We start from the raw sequence: 18,510 nt of genomic DNA, 5'->3' as shown, positions 1-18,510 counted from the left end.
GCTCCAACGAGGCCACACCCTGTCCCTGTCCCTGTCAAGTAGCATCACTCCCTCATGACCAAGCATTCAAATATATGAGCCCTTGGGGACCATTCCTATTCAAACCACCACATATACTTTTACTGATTAATAAGGCACACTTAAATATTGTGAACATTGAATGGTGTGTTAAGGTAGTTTAGCCTCATGCCTTTCAGACTGTTTTAAATGTTACTGCATCAATTACTAAGTGAGATATAAGAAATTATTTAAATGTTAATTTTCTAACAGCTTGCAATGGTATCAGTTATTTAAAGAAAATTGCTTTATACTTTAGTTCCTTGTAGTTTGTCTTTTTTAGTTGACTGGCTTAAATACTAATGCTGTACAGTTTGAATCTTACTCTACTTCTTTGAGGTGAAGGTCCTAGGTCATATTGAGATGGTGGTAGCAATAATCAAAGTCATAGCACCCCATTTTGTAGATAAGGTTGAGACAGAACATGTACTTTACCCAAGAAAGTGCTGACTAGGATGAGGTCTTTGGGCTGAGAATCTGCTCATAAACCTTTACTGCCTTTCTTAGTAAAGAACACCAATACTGATGATCCCATTAACCATTTTCCCTGAAGTTGGGTAGCCTCTTATTTGGTAATCACAAAGAAATGCTGCTCGTTTTAATTGCCTAAAGCATTGCAAGCTGTGAAGGAAAGATGTAATTTCCATGTTAGATGTAGTTGAAATAAATTTGCTGGAGGGTTCATCCTTATGATAAATACCTTACCCAGTGCTTTGCACATAAGTGAACCCCACTAAATGTTTGTGTTGACTATCTGGACAGAGAGCAGGATGGAATGAAGTATTGAGAGCTATGCTGTTTGGAGGGATATGCATAACACTGCTCATATGGGCAGTTTCTGTAAAGTAATAGTTAAACCATAGATTCCATTTTGATTCTTCTAAAAAATAAAATGCTTTCTTGGTTTATATTATGTTTACAGGCTGTTCGGAGCCAAAATGATAGTTACGATATAAAAGAAGCAGAAGTATATATTTCAGAGACTACAGAGAAAACACCAAAGCAGGACACTGATCAGACTTGTGATAAAGATGTTCAGCAGGACCTTTGTTTGGAAACTTCAATCACTGAGACTGAGACAGCTGGGCTCACAGGAGAGGGGTGTGAAGAACAGCCCCCAGAGACCAATTGTGGGGCCCCAGCAGAGGACAAAACTCAAGACAATTCGGAATGTGTTTCTGAATTGTTTTCTAGTCCTAATGTATTGGTACCTATGGATGTTCTGGAAGATCGGGGGTCTACCCAGAATCTCCATTTGCAGAAAGACGCATCAAATCTGAATTTAAGATTATTTCCTGCAGTAGACGACTGGGACAAAAAAGTTGAAAGTTTGCTAAATGAAATAAAAGAGGCAGATTCAAAACTCAGTTTAGAGGAAGTACAGCTAAAGATCAAGATTGAAACATGCATACAATTGGAAAAAATAGTCAAGGACCTCAAGAAGGAAAAATCTGACTTAAGTGAAAAATTGGAGTCCCTTCCTTGTAACCAGGAGGTAGGTCAGAGAGTAGAAAGTTCAGAAGACCTTGGTTTTGACTTAGAATCGGGAGCAAATGAGTTAAGTGAAGCTGTTAAAGATCATGAAGCCAACAGAGAAGACAATTGGAAGGCCAAATTTCTTGATGTGGAAAAGGAGCTGACCAGGATCGAGTCTGAGAAAGCTAATATTGAGCGTCTCCTCCTCTCTGTGGAAGCTGGCTTAGAGGAGGTTCAAGCAGAGAAGCTGGGTTTAGAAAGAGACACTGAAAGTAAGCAGAAGATTATTGTTGGCCTTAAAGAAGAACTAGCTGTCGTCATAAGTGAGAGAGACAGGCTTCGTGGAGAACTAGATACTGTGTCAAAAGAAAGAAAAGCCCTGGATCAGATGTCTAAAAAGATGAAAGAGAAAATAGAAGAGCTGGAGTCTTACCAAAGTGAGAGCCTCCATCACATTGAGGTGGTAGAGGCTGAGGTCAAGGACAAGGCAGAACTCCTTCAGACTTTGTCCTTTAATGTGAGTGAGCTAACAAAGGACAAAGCTCATCTCCAGGAGCAGCTGCAGAATTTGCTAAAGGACTCACAGAGATTATCTTCGGCAGTAGGTGAGCTGGAAATCCAAATCGGACAACTGACTAGAGAGAAAGAATCATTGGTCAAGGAGTCTCAGAACTTCCAGGTCAAGCTGACTGAGTCAGAATGTGAAAAGCAGAACATCTCCAAAGCCTTGGAGGTGGCACTCATGGAGAAAGGTGAGTTTGCCGTGCGGCTGAGCTCAACCCAGGAGGAAGTGCATCAGTTGAGAAGAGGCATCGAGAAACTGAGTGTGCGCATCAAGGCAGATGAAAAGAAGCACCTCAGTACTGAGGAGAAACTGAAGGAAAGCCAGCGTGAAAACGACTCATTGAAGGATAAAGTGGAGAATCTGGAGAGGGAATTGGAAATGTCAGAAGAAAACCAAGAGCTGGTGATTCTTGATGCCGAGAATTCTAAAGCAGAGATGGAGACCCTCAAGGCACAAGTGGACGAAATGGCCAAAACCCTGAGAGTTTCCGAATTAGACCTTGTCACAGTTAGGTCTGAAAGAGAAAATCTGACCAGGCAACTACAAGAGAAGCAAAGTCGAGTGTCAGAACTGGATGAATTGTGTTCTTCCTTTAGAAGTCTATTGGAAGAAAAGGAGCAGGCGAGAGTACAGATGGAAGAAGACTCTAAATCAGCGGTGCTGATGCTGCAGACACAGTTAAAGGAGCTCAGTGAGGAAGTAGCAGCCTTGTGTAATGACCAGGAATCCTTGAAGACCCAAGGACAGAGTCTAGACCAGCCAGCGGAAGAAATGCATCACCTGAAAAGCAGCATTCAGAAGCTGAAAGTTCACATAGCTGCTGCTGAGAAAAAGCAGTCCTCCCTCCTTGAACAACTGAAGGAAAGTAAGCAGCATGCGGACTTGCTCAAGGACAGAGTTGATGACCTTGAACAAGAATTGCAGCGCTCAGAGGAAAGCAAAGAGAATGTGACCCTGGAAGCTGAGAAGGCCAAAGCAGAGATTCAGACTTTAAAATCAGAAATACAAGGAATGGCCCCAAACATCCAAGATTTGAAGTTAGAACTTACCAGTACAAGGTCAGAAAATGAAAGTCTTGTGAAAAAATTAAACAAGGAACAAAAGCGAGTATCTGAATTAGAAACAATAAATTCTTCAATTGAAAACTTACTGAAAGAAAAAGAGCAAGAAAAGGTACAGGTGGAAGAGGAATCCAAAATAAAAGTGGAGATGCTTCAAACTCAGTTACGAGAGCTAAACGAGACAATGATTTCCTTGTGCAATGACCAAGAGGCCTGGAAGACCAAAGAACAGACCCTGAGTGGTCAGGTACAAACTCTTGAACTTGAGAAGGCCCAGCTGCTACAGGACCTTGGTGAGACCAAGAACAAACACATTGTTTTGCAGTCTTCTGTAAATGTCCTCACTCAAGAAGTAAAAGCTGGCAAAGAGAAACTAGAGAAGAAGGACGAAGAGGCCAGGACACTGGAAGATCAACTTAAAGGTCAAGAGCAGCTTTTGTGTAAACTTTCCCAGTTGGAAGGAGAGCAGCAACTCTGGCAGAAACAGAAACTTGAACTGGGAAATCGGACTGTGGAGCTGGAGCAGAAGATCCAAGTGCTGCAATCCAAAAACAGTGCTTTGCAGAGCACCTTTGAAGCACTGCAGAATGCTCACAGGAGTTTAGAAAGTGAGCTTGGATTGATGAAGACAGAGAAAGTATCACTTGTCCAAAAAGTAAGTGCCATGACTTCTTTCCATGTGGAAGTATGGTCAGGAGGGAAGGACTTCCAGATGGTTCATGGCTTTGTGTTTATAGGGTCTGGACTACAGGAATATCGAGTCAACTCAGGCAGCAGTGACTGCTCTGATGTGCTTGTAAGAGACGTGTGTGTGTGTGTATGTGTGTGTGTGTGTGTGTGTGTGTGTGTGTGTGTGTGTGTGTGTGTGTGTGTGTGAGAGAGAGAGAGAGAGAGAGAGAGAATTGGATTAGGTTTTTGATGTGACCTCTCCACATAGGGGACTCTTGGGTTTGATATATATATAGTTCCAGGTTCTTATTATCTGTAGTTCAGGTTCACCGGGGTGGAAACATCCCCTTATCAAGCTGAGAACCACTGTGGCAAGAGTGTAACAGATAATGATTAGGATCTGAAGGCAGCCCCTGCCCTTTGCACCTTTAGGAGAAAGAATACCTAAAGATACTGATGTAAGTAGCACCAGTGGAACACCCACGGCTTCCAGGGTATGGCCTGAGAAAAATCAGCCTGATAAGAAAGGAGTTCCTTCAAATTAAATTTCTTATTCAACAGATAATTAAAAAGGAATGTCCAGAAAATGAAGTCCATCACAACTATTTTCCAGGATTTGTATATTTGTAACTTTAATCCTTGGTGTGTTTCTGTTGGATTAGAGTAGCATGGTGGGATTATAGACCTAAGAGCTGATAGAAATCTAAGACACTAAGTACAAAAAACTAAGGCACTCGCTCCAAACACTCTCTGATATTAATCAAAGGAAAGCCTTTGTAAGGGTCATCAGAGTCAGGAATATCATTTGCCTCTTTTTTTTTTCTCTTCTCACTGCTATCTGAAGTCTTTGCTGAGAAGGAAATGGAAACTCAACTAGTAGGTTTTGAGGACACCGGGTGAGTGAACTAGTAGGGGATCAGCCGGTTCCATTTTCTTTTTTTTTTTGGTTTTTCGAGACAGGATTTCTCTGCGTAGCTTTGCGCCTTTCCTGGAGCTCACTTGGTAGCCCAGGCTGGCCTCGAACTCACAGAGATCCGCCTGCCTCTGCCTCCCGAGTGCTGGGATTAAAGGCGTGCGCCACCACCGCCCGGCTCCATTTTCTTAAAGAATCGGTGTGTGTTGTAACAGTGGTTAATGTAGTCCCAGCAGACCACCCAGAGCAGGTGCTGATGAATCTTCAATTCCAGGTTAACACAATGGTTGAGAAGGAAGCCCAGCTACAGAGGGAGCTGCAGGACATGGTACAGAAGACAGCAAGCCTGAAGGAAGGATTCAATAAAGAGAAAAGAAGGCTAACTGAAGAGTTAAAAGTGCCGGTGGAAGAACTCAAGAGCCTCAAAGTAAGATCCTCCTGGCAGATTTGTTACCCTCTGGGAACTTGGCATGCCTACTCTGTGGTTGTCTTCCTAAGACATTCTGAAATGGATCAAACTTGGTTTCAGGTTTTGAAACCCAAGCTTATATAGTGCTCAGACTTGTAGTGATTTTCACCATCTAACACTGTCATGGGCCTAGGAGTCATGACTCATGTGATGCTGAAAAAAATCCCAAACCCACACTGCCTATGGGGGAGACTGAGGCAAGATGTTATATTTTAAACATAACTGTACTATATGCTGCTTTAATATGTTTTACTTGTTTCTCTATATACTTGTAAATGAAATTCAAGGTTTTAAATGAAATTACATGTATTTTGTAGGTAGAGAATCTTAAACATGTGAATCAGCTTGAGAAGGAATTTCAGCGTGCTCAGGGGAAAATAAAGTTATTGCTCAAATCCTGTAAACAGCTGGAAGGAGAAAAGAGGACGTTGCAGAAAGAGCTCTACCAACTTGAAGCCGCACAGAAGCAGAAAGCTGGTGGGTGCTTGCTGGGGCATATTGGTTCCCATAGGCTGTCTTCTAAGAGTCAGCACTTCTGTGTGCATGCATCAAATCCTCCTCGATCGTCTGTCTTGTGCTCATTTTTAAAAGTAGTTTTATAGTTTCTAATTTCTGAATTGTGGGCTTAATGTTGTATGGTGACTATAGAATTCAGAATGAAGCCTACATTTAGATACAGAATTATTCCAATGGGGGAAAACCTGAATGGTACCTTTGGTACCTTTTGCTAATGGGTATCCATAAAGAGTTAGCCATTTTGGTACTGTTGGGGTGATACTTTTCTGTTCTTTCCTTCCTTCCTTCCTTCCTTCCTTCCTTCCTTCCTTCCTTCCTTCCTTCCTTCCTTCCTTCCTTCCTTCCTTCCTCCCTCCCTCCCTCCCTCCCTCCCTCCCTCCCTCCCTCCCTCCCTCCCTCCTCTCTCTCTCTCTCTCTCTCTCTCTCTCCTTTTCTGCTCATTGGTAATTAACTATGCCACTTTTATCCAATCACACACACTGCTTTCTCCATGGATAGCCAGTGGCTGGTGTGTGTGGGAGGCTTCTAGACAGAGTGTAGCAGGACAGTTCAGTGGTCTTTCTCATTGAGAAGTGTGACTGAAGTAAGTTTTGGAATCTGGGAGTTTTCCTCATGAATTGATTGCCACCCCTGGCATCTAGACTCTGACTGAGGTCCCTGCCGTGATGTGGTTCTTCTATATTTTTACCTTCCAGTCCCCTGTACTGTCTCAAAATGTTGTTGTAGACTTTAGGGACTTAAATTTTCACAGGCTAGTATCTGTCCCCCAAACCATACAACATAGACTTTATGATCATTACTGGATTATATTGCTTATTCATTTGTAGGAGAAAGAATGGATGGGGAAAGGTGGGGGGAGGGCGGATATATAAAAAGTTCATTTGCTTGATCTCTTGTAACTAATTCTCTAAGGGAATTTAAGTTGATGGGTTTTATTTAAACTTTTCTACTAGATTGAGCTTTATAGTCTTCAGACATGAACAAATGATGGTCCTTAACTCCTGGGAAAGTTTAAAGAACAGGCTTTAAGATTACCTGCTGGGAACTGTCTATGATAATAACTGTGAGCAGCAGCAAGTTATGTGTGATATATCACTTTGTTTCCCACAGATTCTGTTGTGGGTGGTAATGTAAAGAAATTAATGACTGAAAACAAAGAGCTGAAAGAAAATCTTGAAGAAAAAATCAAAGAAGCAGATAAGTACTTGGATAAGTACTGTTCCCTGCTTGTAAGCCTTGAGGAGTTAGAGAAAGCCAAAGAGATGCTAGAAATACAAGTTGCTCATCTGAGTTCACAGCAATCCAGACGGCATCTCCACTGTTCTCCTTTACTGGATTCTTCGGTTCCAGGACCATCTCCAACCACTTCTGTCAGTGAGAAGTCAACATCTGGCCAAAATAAAACTTCAGGCAAGAGGCAGAGGTCCAGTGGAATTTGGGAGAATGGTAGTGGGACAACACCTTGTACACCAGAGACATTTTCTAAAAAAAGCAGGAAAGCAGTCAGTAGTAGTGTTCACACTACTGAAGACAAGGAAGAGACTACGTTTGAGCTAGAGGGACTCCCAGAAGTCGTAAGAAAAGGTACGTATAGTTCACTTACAGAATAACAGGGCTGAGGGTGTAGACCATATATATGCTTAGCTTGCATGTAGCCCTTTATTCAATTCCTAGCATTAAAACACAAAAGTTTGAGATTTCACATAAAAATCAGCATGTGGAAAGATAGAAACCTTTACTTTTTAGGTTTTTCAGTTATTGTATAATAGCCCTAGCTGCTTGGAGAGACTAGTTCATTTTTAAATTGGCGAGAAAACAAGTGTCTAAGATTAACTACAGCACTACAAAAAGAGCTGGGAGGTTTGGAAATGGCTGCTGAAAGTCCCTCCGGAATTGCTGGTTTTTCAGTCAGCTTTTCCTTTCTTGAGCCATGTGAGCGGGACAGCAGGCTGGTTGACCCTGACCTGGAAGGAAGAGTTTCCAGTTTTCATAGCTATTGGATATTGCTGCAGTCTCTAAGACATAAGCAGACTTTCCCCCTGTTAATTCGGTCTTGATTTTTAATTCTTCATGATATTCGAGACAGAATCTTACTGTGGAGCCCAGGCTGGTCTTGATCTTGAAGCATTTCTGTCTTAGCCTCTTTGTGCTAGGATTATAGACTTGTGCCAACATACCCAGCTTCAGTCATGTAGTTCTGTTAAAAAAGAAAATATCTATCGCAGGTTGGATCTTTGGCCCTACACCTTGAAGTCAAAGCTGATGGGAGGAGTTATGTTCCAAAGTATTTAGCTAGCTGTCCTGTAAATGATGTATTCGTAAGGGATTGAGAGCATTGCCTGTAGTTCGATCTGAAGGCCACTGTGGAGGGCCCTGTGGAGTGTCTTTGTGATTAGCCTTCTCTTCTTGTCAACAGTCAGGTCAGTTCCTTTCCTGGAGGGAGACTATGAGCAAATAAGAAGACTTCAAGTCCTGAAGTCACTGTTAGTTTCCATTCTCCCTTTCTAGACGAGAGCTGACCTTGTCCCATCCTAGTTCAGCTGTGTTAAATGCCCCTCCTGTCTTAGAGACTGCAAGATAATGCAACCACGTAGAAGAAGCAAGACTTTTTATTTTTTTATGTGATTCTCCCTGATCCTTTTTCCCATCATGGTGTCTTTAAATTTTTTATCTTTTCTTTTTCTTATTTTGGTTTTTCGAGATGGGGCTTCTCTGTGTAGTTTTGGTGCCTGTCCTGGATCTTGCTCTGTAGACCAGGCTGGCCTCGAACTCAGAGAGATCCGCCTAGCTCTGCCTCCTGAGTGCCATTATGTAGTGTAATAAATACATTGTTCTTTATGGCTGGGGAGAAACTATGTTTTGCAGTTATTTTTACCGTTATTGAAACTTTGTACACGGACAAGCATCTGTACTCCATTGTTAGCCCAGCTAAAACAGAAAGTCCCTAATGAATGCCATTACTGACAAGCAGCCCTTTTGCCCTTAGGGTTTGCTGACATTCCTACAGGAAAGACAAGTCCATATATCCTGCGGAGAACAACCATGGCAACCAGAACCAGCCCCCGCCTTGCCGCACAGAAGTTAGTGGGATCCTCACCAATACCAGGCAAAGAAAACATTGCAGAGTCCTCAAAACCAACAGCTGGTGGCAGCAGATCACAAAAGGTAATCTGTGAATGTCATTTCCTGCCTGCCAGCCTGGAAGTCTGTTAGATGACCCAGGGTTGGACTCGGCCTGAGTGAGCAAGTCCAAGGATACATTTCAGTTTCCTGAGGCCTAATCTCCTCTACCCAAAGGACTGCTTGTAAATAGCTGCCTGGGAAGGGGTGTTAGGGGAACCTCAGCACATTTGTAAGAGACTTTCAAGCATGGCTTAAAAGGTTGAAAGAGGTTGTTTTCCTTTGGGCCTCGGGTTCTGGTCACTGGGTTTTTCACTCTATTCATCTCCCCTCTCCCGTCAAAGCTTCTGATTCTCTGTGGACTTTATTCTTTACATTGTACAAAAGGTGGAGAATATATGCTTAGCTAATTTTTATTCCTAATACTGTAATCATACTAGCAGCACCATTTGTGCACACAGTACATGTGTTTTACTTAACTTTTCTTTTTAAATTCCAGGCTTGGCTTAAAGTCATTGTGTACCAAGGCTGGCCTTGAACTCTGATCTTTCTGCCTCCACCTCCTGAGTGCTGGCATTAGAGATGTGCACCCCCTCCCTGAGTGTGCTTTGTGCACCCTGGGGCGCTGTGTTAACTAAGCTGCACCCACTACTGTTCCTCCCTCCCTCAGGTGTGTTTGTTGAGCTCTCCCACTGGGCGAATGGACAAAGAAGGTTCCTGAAAGACTGGAACCTCCACAGTTCACACCTCTCTTGCAGCTTGTTGTAGTTCTCAAACTGGGAACCATGGGAATAGTCTTGGAAATTTCTAAAGTAACTTCAGGAAGTTTTAAATTTGTGATGTTAGTTTGCTCACTTGTCAGAATTTAAGTATGCCATTGGATAACCTTCAAGTAATCAAAAAAAAAAAAAAAAAAAAAAGGGTTTTCACAAGTGTAGTTAGTGGCTCCTATGTGTCAGAATCCAGAAACTTTGGTGATTGGTTGTATCAAAACAGCAACACACTGCAAATTGGTTTGTTTGATTGATGTGGAAATGCTATATATAGTTAAACCTTGTCATATGTTTTCTTATAGCTTATAAGTTAAAGTTAATTTAACAGTGAGGAAGGGTCTTAAACTTTTCATACACTGGAATGGAGCTGGCCACTCTTCATGGTAGAAGTAGTATATCATCCTGTGCAGTTTTCTCCTCCTTCTCCTCAATTAGTGTCTGTTTCCCTCTCTCACTTGGAATCAACTGTTGGCACTGCCAACAACATTGGAGTACAGTTGAGTGGCTCCTGACTTCCCCCACTGCTGAGGAAGCTCTGGAGAGTAGCAGGTTCCCTGAAGGAGGGAAGCTGGGAAGCTTGACCAGAGCTGATGGCATAGCCCCAAGGCTAGGAATCAGGTATCGGTGCTATTAGAGACTTCCATTTTCTAGATAGGTGTTAGGGAGCTCCCTGTCCCCCTCAGTTAAAAAAAAATCCTACTCCTTCCTCTCTGAGGCTTATGTGATACAGATGTTCTGTATGTCAGGCTCCCTTACAAGGAAACCGGCACTAAGCTAGGATCTGGACTCCACTGTCAAAAGTACTCCCTTGGTACTGCTTGCTCAAGTATCTGTCTTCTGATTTGCAGTATGTAACTAGTTATGTCTGGGTTGCCTGTGTCATCATGGCTAATGAAAAGTCTGACATTTAGCAAATGGTTGTGGGATGAATGGAGCTGTGAATGTTACCTTGAGTGACTTTCATAATAAGATTTTTATAAAGATAGGAAACTGTCCTATGAAGTTACCACAGGGCCTTTTCTTCCCTCCCTCCCTCCCTCCCTCCCTCCCTCCCTCCCTCCCTCCCTCCCTCCCTCCCTCCCTCCCTCCCTCCCTCCCTCCCTCTATAAGGGATTGATGGTAAAAGCAGTTTGCATGTGGTGTTGAGATTTAGTTCCTGGGAGAAAGAGTTTTGCACACTAGGGGGCCTGCACCCCACACTGCTGTGGAGGGAGCCTGCTGGTACAGAGCAGTAACCATGGTTTCCTGCAGATTTGTGTTCTCTGCATAGCTACATGCAGTCTAGTTGGCACCAGCAGTTATGAATTATAAAGCAGTTTTCTGCACTTGAAGAATGGCAGGGGGTCCTCTTGAAAAGAGGGTCTAGGAGACTTTCTGATTAGATTCACATTTTAAAAACATAGCCTACTCATTTTCACTTTAAGTCAGCATTTTCTGAGATGTTCTGTAAAAAAATACAAGTATGTTTCATCATTTAGTTTAAAAAATACAGAACAAGATTTTGTTTACTAAAGCAGGTACTTTGACACTCAAAACTGTAAATTCTCCTCTAAGGTGAAAGCTGAGTTCAAGGCAGCTCCTTAGTCATTTATTAATATCTGATGAATTCAAGGTAGGGAAGATGCATCAGGAAGATGCATTGGGTGCATTGTTGTGTTCATCCTGTCTCTGAGATGAGGAAGCCCAGGAAATCCTACTCTGCCGGAGACAAAGGAGCTGCTGTTTATATATATATAGACTTGATTCCCTGACTGCTTCTGCTTGGTGGGCTGTCCACATGGATAGTAGTGATGGCCTTGAGCAGAGGGTCAGTTAACAGATCTTTGAGGACATTGCAGCCCACCCCCCAATCCCCTCCAATAGGACTCATTTCTAGCAAGTTGCCCACATCTCTATTCTCTCCCCATTCTGTCTGCAGACATCGCTGGTGAGATGGGGAGTGGCACTGTCCGATAGACTCAGGGCCTTGCCTGGTTATGGGCCATTCAGAAGCGGACTGTCTACATGAGCATCACACTCACACTTGACATTCTGATCACAGCGTGTAACTGACTCAGTTCCATGTCAGAAGAGCCAAGGAATGTTCTGCAGTCACTTGGTTGGGTCTTGCTGTCTCAATTCCTTGTCTCTGATCCGTCATTCTCCCTGCTTTCCTCCTTTTTTCTTTTGCTGAATGCACCTAAATACTTAATGTCCCTGTGACTGATAGATTCAAGGGAAACCCTTGTCGTGGTCTGATTGCTTCCCTTAAAAAGAAAAAATAATGGTAGTACCGATAAAACTTTCTCCCTTCAACTTTTCACACGGGATAATTTCCCACCAACTCCTGGTCATTGGCTACTGGTTTGTCAGTGTCCTGTGCACATGATCTGAGATAGAAGCAGGCTTTGAAATTTGCTGTGTTTTTTGTAATGCAGCGTCTCTAACTGCCCTTTAAAGTCACATGCTTCCTGTAGAGAGAATATGAATGGAAAAACAAGCTCCATTCTTTTTTCCTGTTTCAAAATGGTACCTGGAAATCTTACTTAGGGAGTGTCTGTCGTGTAGTTTTTCTTGGGACACTTGCACTGAAGACCTAGCTGTACTTGCAAAAGAGTTATTCTTTTGAAATTTTCATTAATCTTTTCGTTTTTGGAGGGTGACGTGCAGTACTAGGCAGAATTGAACATAGGGCTTTGTGCATTTAGGCAAATTCTCTACCACTGAGCTCCTTTCCTAACCCTTTTTTTAAATTTTAGTTTTTAAGACAGCATCTCTCCAAGTTGCCTGGCTGGCCAGAATTTACTCTGTAGCCAGTTCAAGCAGGCCTTGTAAACTGCTGTCCTCTTCCCTTAGCCTCCTGAGTAGCTAGGTTGGCAGGCCTCGCTGGGCCCCTTAGGTATCTGGCTGTCTTTTGCTTTGTTTCATTTTTAGCTGCATCTCACTATTGTGCAGGCTAGTCTTGAACTCCTGATCTCAAGTCTCTCACCTTGTTGCTCTGTTTTCTTCTGAAGATCCTGCATATGAAACTTCCATTCTTGCTTCTTGTTTATGTACCTCCTTGTCTTTCACCTTATTTTGGGACAGGATCTTTTATTGGTCTGGAGCTTACCAAGTAGAATCAGCTGTTGAGCCAGCAATCCCTAGAGCACTATCATGCCCAGCTGTTTTATTTGGATTCTGGGGATTGCACATAGGTCCTCATGTTTACAGGGCAAGCACTTCATAAATAGCCTTCTCCCCAGCCCTTCTTGACCTTATTTGCATACCTGATTTTTCCTCATTATTCTATATATCATAAATTTTGACTTAACTACATCAACATCTTAACCATTTCTTAAAGTTTTGTTTTCTGGTATAACCACTTTCATCTAAAAGATACAATATCATGAGAGATTTATTTTTTCTGGGCTTCATTATTAACATAACTGTCTTCCAAATCCAGTATGGAAACAACACTATTAAAAGAGTGATTGAGAGCCTGGCAGTGCTTGGGAGGCAGGGGCAGGTGGATCTCTGTGAGTTTGCCAGCCTGGTCTACAGAGTGAATTCCAGGACTACACAGAGAAACCCTGTGTTGAAAAACCAAAAAAAAAAAAAAAAAAAAAAGAAAGAAAGAAAGAAAAGGAAAGAGAGTGTGATACTTTAATATGGGTCCTAGGTATTTGACATGTTAAAAATAGTTTTTTCCCCCTGAAGTCAGTTTTATGCATTTGTATTGCACTTACTGTGAATGCAGCAGGGATTCAGGACCAATGAGTCAGTTTTAACTCTTGCTTTCAGGGAGGAAGATATTGAAATTTTATTCCCCCCTACAGAAGAGCTGACCTAGGTGATCAGTTTCATCCCTTGGGAGTGGGAATGTGAGCAGGCCTGACGGTACAGACCTCTAACTCCACCAGTGAGGGAGGCTGAAGCATGAGGACCACAAGTTCAAGGTCTCTCTGGCCTATAGAGTGAGTTTAGGGCTAGCCTGGGCAATGTAATGAACCTCTATTTCAAATCCAAAGTAAAAATAGGGCTGAGAATGTAGGTCACTGGTGGGCCACTTGCCTAGCATGTATATAACATCCTTGGTTCTGTCCCCTATAGAACGAAACAATGACAACTACCAAAAAATGTGACTGTGATTTTTGAACCACTGAAAAATGTAGATGTGATTTTGAACCTCTAACAAATTATGTATGTTGCAGATCAAGATTGTTCAACAGAGCTCGGGGGATTTACACACTGCCTTCCCAGAACACCTAGAGAAGTCTGTCACAGCCAGTAATGTTCCTGGGAGAAACTCTGCCGAGAGCCCCAAGGAGGGCCTGAGTGTCAAGCAGGGCTACCCTGCCTCCAGCCCAGCTGCTGGGCCTGACCAGAGAAACAACGAAAACTGCCATGTCCAGTGAACTGTCAGGGTTGCAGAAGGTGGCAGTATTCAAACTAGTCTGCCTGTGGGGACTTGTCTTTGAGCCACAAACACTATCACTAAAAAATAACTGAATCCTAATGCTCTACGTGGCCTTCATGTCTCTCCATTCGTAAGATGGGAAAAGTTTGGAAGCACCTACCTATTACCTACTTGTTCTTAAGCACGGTGTAAATAGTTGTGGATAGAGCTTGAGAATTTGCTGCAATTAAATGGAAAGCACCATAGTGACTTGCTTGTATGAATTTACACTTAGAAAACTCTGCAATGATTTGATTTAGGATCTTCCTGTGTAAAGTGTTAGGTGTGAAATAGTTGTAGATCAAGAATTTGAGCTGAGTAAAATGAGAACCTGTGTGAATGTGGTGTCTTCATTCTTTCAATGTGTTTCATAACCCCCACTCATATAACCTGTACATAAAGTGTGGGGAGCATTGGGGTGTGTATTTATTTCTAGTTAGTCTGGTTGTTGCAGACACCTTAGAGGTGATGTAGATCATGTTTACATTCACTATATTTTTCTTGTTAAAGTCATCATAGTTCTTTTGGTATACATGGCTGTATTTGGTGATATATTAAAATATGTTCTCATAAAAATCTTTGTAAAAATTATTTTGTAAGTATAAAAGCATTGTGACTAGTGGCACCATGTAATGTTAAGATGTTTGAACAATTGGTACATATATTTGAATACCAGTATGCTTACTGAATATGAGACATACTTTGGAATGTTGGTCATACACATGGTATAAAAGTATGGATACCTTGTCCTCATTAAATCACATCAGCAAAGGTACAAGAATTGTTTCTATCTATCTGTTGTAAAGATGGAGGCATTTGACCCACATTAAAACTCTTGACTAAGCCCCTGTGCCCTTGCATAAGGGTAAAGGTTTTCAGGATTTAAATTAGTAGTAGATAATTTATTCTTGGTTTTCAGTTCAGATTGGTATCCTAGCCTTCACAAATAGCCATTTAAAAAAATGTCTCCAGCATGGTTCCATGTAGGCAGACTTTTCTTTCCTGCCCGCCAGTTCCCAAATAACTGACATGGAGACTTAATATTATGAATGCTCAGCTGATAGCTCAGGCTTATTACTAACTTGCTCTCACAATTTAAATTAACCGATTTTTATTAGTTTAAATATTGTCCTGTGGCTCGTGGCTTTACCTGTCCTCCAAGTATTGCTCCCTCTGTCTCATAGTGACTCCTCTGACTCTGCCCTCCTTCCCAGCCTTCTCTCTGCCCCTAAAATCCTGTCTAGCCATCAGCCAATCAGCTTTTTATTAACAATGAGATCAATACATGTTTACAGTATTCAAATATTGTTCCATAGTAGTTCCACTGAACAGTATCCATCTTCTTGAAAGTGTGCTGGCACAGTCCCAAGCGGTCCCAAGGAGGGACTGCTGGGTCAGGCCAGCAGCTTTAAGGAATGCCTCCCGTGAAAGATCCCACACAGGGTGCTGCTGAGTACTTTCCAGGGTCCTCTTTTTGTAGGTCCCCCATAGCTCTGTTGTGACGTGGAATACTTCCATTACTAGAGGCAATGGGTTCATCCTTCGCTCGAGTGTGAAGCTGAGGGTAAAGAATGGTTTGTTAGTTGCAGCAGTGAGGGGCATGTCGAAGATGGTTCTTAAAGCAATGTCTGGATAGAAAGCAAAAGGCTTTCATTGGGGAAACACCTGTCATGTGTGGGCACATTCCGGAGCATGCTGTGTATGGAGTGAGATTGTAATGACAGATTCACTGTGTAGCCTGGCTGTGTCTCCAAAGTACCGGGGTTAAATGCGTATGCCACCATGCCCGGTAGGTCAGTACTTAAATCGTGAGTACTTGTGATCCCTTTTCCCATGAGACTACCTGATATATAAAATAATCAGATGTCTGCTGATAAACTGTAAGTTTATTTTAGGCTAATGGGGATGTGACTCGATGTTCAAGTATTGTGTAATATGCTCAAGGAATGGAGTTTGATCCTCGTGCTACCAGCAAAGCAAAACCTAAAATCTTTTGATGTACATGTGATTTAACCATTTTTTCCAAAGAAGCAAATTTACTTCCCGATGAGATGAATGAGTATCTTTATTTTATATAAAGAATGAAATCTTAGCTGAGCCTTTGTTACTGCAGGATGTAAGAGCATTCAATATTTCCCTGAGTTGACTGATGCTCCCATTTTATAATCATCAGTGGGAACCCTGCTCCACATAAATATGTAGTACAAGATGGTGTAAGTATATTCAGAGCCATTTTAGAAATATAAATTCTGTCCCAATCTGAAGCCAAAATTCATTTAAAAATTGTGTGTGTGTGTGTGTATGTAATGAGTTAAACAATTTTTTTTTTTTTTTTTTTTTTTTTTTTGGTTTTTTTACATGACAGGGTTTCCCTGTGTAACAGCCCTGGCTGTCCTGGAACTCACTTTGTAGAAGGCTGGCCTCGAACTCACTGAGATCTGTCTGCCTCTGCCTCTTAAGTGCTGGAATTAAAGGCAGGCTCCACCACTCAAACAGCATTTTTTAAAACCAAATATTTTGGAGTTGGTGAGATTGTTCAGTGGCCCCAAACCTGATTATCTGAAGAGGACAAGCTTCACAAAGTCTCTCTCATCTCCAAACACGCATGCGCATACCAGAATAGTACAAATTTAAAATCAATCCAAAGATAATGCCAACTTGATACATGCTAAAGAATGACCACAGGAAAATACTAAGTCTCTGTTGTCTGCAAACCATTGTTTTTATAACAGCAGAAACCTTAATATGCAGTGTAAAAAGTGTTGAATGTAAAAACACTGCAATTCACATCACGTAATAGTGTCGAGTCGGAGCTGTAGTGTGACCCCCTAACTCCAATTAAGTTACATGAGTTGCCACCCACAGTTTTAAAAGCTGTGCTTAGGTCTCATATAACAGCTAGGTGGCCCTGGTTTATATGGCTCTTTGTCTTTGGATGGCCTAACCTCAAAGTTAATTCACCATTTAGAGGGATAGCAGTTATTTTCCTGTGAATATGGAAGTTGGATCCTAAAAATGACTAACACTTTTTATAATCAGAATTGTTGAAAGTTGGCAGCATGGGTCCTGAGCTTGGGCTATATATGTAATGGAAAATAAGTGTGTTGGTTCCAGTGTCTTATAGAGTGGCTGAGTTACTAATAGAAAACCAGCTGATTTATATGGGCAAACAAATCAAGTTCAGAGATCTGGGGATTTAGTTCTCATCTGCACAATGAAGGGTGTGGTGGAAAGAAATTTTCCTTGAGTTGGAACTGAAATGGCTGTTTGTGTTTGTGACCGTTGTCAGGATTCCTGTGGGACAGCATATTCAGTGAGGGAGTGACATCTGAGGTTCAAGTGTGGCCTGGTTCCTTAGGAACCAACCCCCTACACACACACCCCAGTGTGTTTACCTCCAAGATTCATTTGAGTTTTCTCATTTAATTCCAAATTGATCTGTCTTTTCAGTGCTGTTAAGTTTCTAGATGTATTGACCTGGAAAATTTAGGGCACTCCTTTAGTCTACAAGGGGCAATGGATTGAGTCTGCAAATGACTTCTAACTACTTTCAGGGACTTAGAACATTGGTTGTCGTTTTGGAATTTCTGGGTTCTTTCAAAATCACTTGAAGGCTAGTAATACATCATAAAAGTAATTTACATGGAAGACAAAGTGGCTGGTTCCACCAGTCCCAGGTTCACGGCCCCATGTTCTTCGCAGTGCTCTTGTGGTTGGAAGTTGGGGTGGGTGTTGTATTAAAGAGGACACTGACAACCTGGAGTTGGCAGGTGCTAGCTGGCATTTGAGGACATTTGAATTGTGATCTCTTATCCATTATTCGGTTGTGAAAGTACATCTCCAGTCATGTTGGTGTTTTTTTCAAGTCTGACGTGTGAGGTCCAGGCTTTGGCCTCCCGTGGCCAAGATGAAGTAGCAGTCCCTGGTAGAGCTCTGACTCGTAGATCTGGACCACGTTTAACATTGAAGGTGTTTCCCATCAACCTTGTAGAATGTGGTTATTCTCATGTGATGAAAGATGCCATGTATTAGTTACTTCCTGTTGCTATAATCAACACCCAACAGGAAGTCTTGAGGGAGGAGAAGTTTATTTTGACCTGAATCGAGAGGCTGTATTTGATGACAGGGAAGGCATGGCAGCAGGGTCATGAACTGAGCTGACTGCAAGACTGCCCATATGCAAATGCAAGTGTGGCCACCAGAGGAGGACGTCTGATGTCCAGCTTCCTGCCTTAGTCCCTTGAGATCGGGTGTCTCACTGAACATAGAGTTAGGCTGGTGACTGGCATGCCCCAGTGGTCCTCTCACCTCTGTCCCCCACTATTCTGCAGTTACTGATGTGCTATCAAGCCCAGCTTTTTATGTGGGTGCCAGGGGTTTGAACTCAGGCCCTCATGCTGGGGCAGCAAGCATGCTTACCCACTGAGTCATTTCCCCATCCCTAACTTTTAAAAACATTGAAGCTAGAATTGTT

At 42.3% G+C, this 18,510-nt stretch overlaps 1 protein-coding gene across 3 annotated transcripts in view; it reads left to right on the top strand.

Annotated features, from left to right (window-relative positions):
• Cenpf (centromere protein F) overlaps nt 1-14,817 on the top strand; it is a 46,408-nt gene extending 31,591 nt beyond the window's left edge. For all 3 annotated transcript variants that reach the window (XM_042258823.2, XM_076548191.1, XM_076548192.1), the window contains exons 13-18: nt 980-3,814; nt 5,016-5,168; nt 5,528-5,687; nt 6,837-7,310; nt 8,713-8,891; nt 13,792-14,817. In XM_042258823.2, the coding sequence (XP_042114757.2) occupies nt 980-3,814; nt 5,016-5,168; nt 5,528-5,687; nt 6,837-7,310; nt 8,713-8,891; nt 13,792-13,995 (4,005 nt within the window). In that variant the 3' untranslated portion in view covers nt 13,996-14,817. The remainder of the gene's footprint in view (nt 1-979; nt 3,815-5,015; nt 5,169-5,527; nt 5,688-6,836; nt 7,311-8,712; nt 8,892-13,791) is intronic.
• The last annotated feature ends 3,693 nt before the right edge of the window (nt 14,818-18,510 follow it).

This window comes from Peromyscus maniculatus, chromosome 11 (genome assembly GCF_049852395.1).
Source record: "Peromyscus maniculatus bairdii isolate BWxNUB_F1_BW_parent chromosome 11, HU_Pman_BW_mat_3.1, whole genome shotgun sequence".
In the NCBI taxonomy this organism is placed as follows: Eukaryota; Metazoa; Chordata; class Mammalia; order Rodentia; family Cricetidae; genus Peromyscus; species Peromyscus maniculatus.
The sequence above is the reverse complement of the archived record's forward strand: the minus strand, read 5'-3'. Positions and strand labels throughout refer to the sequence as shown.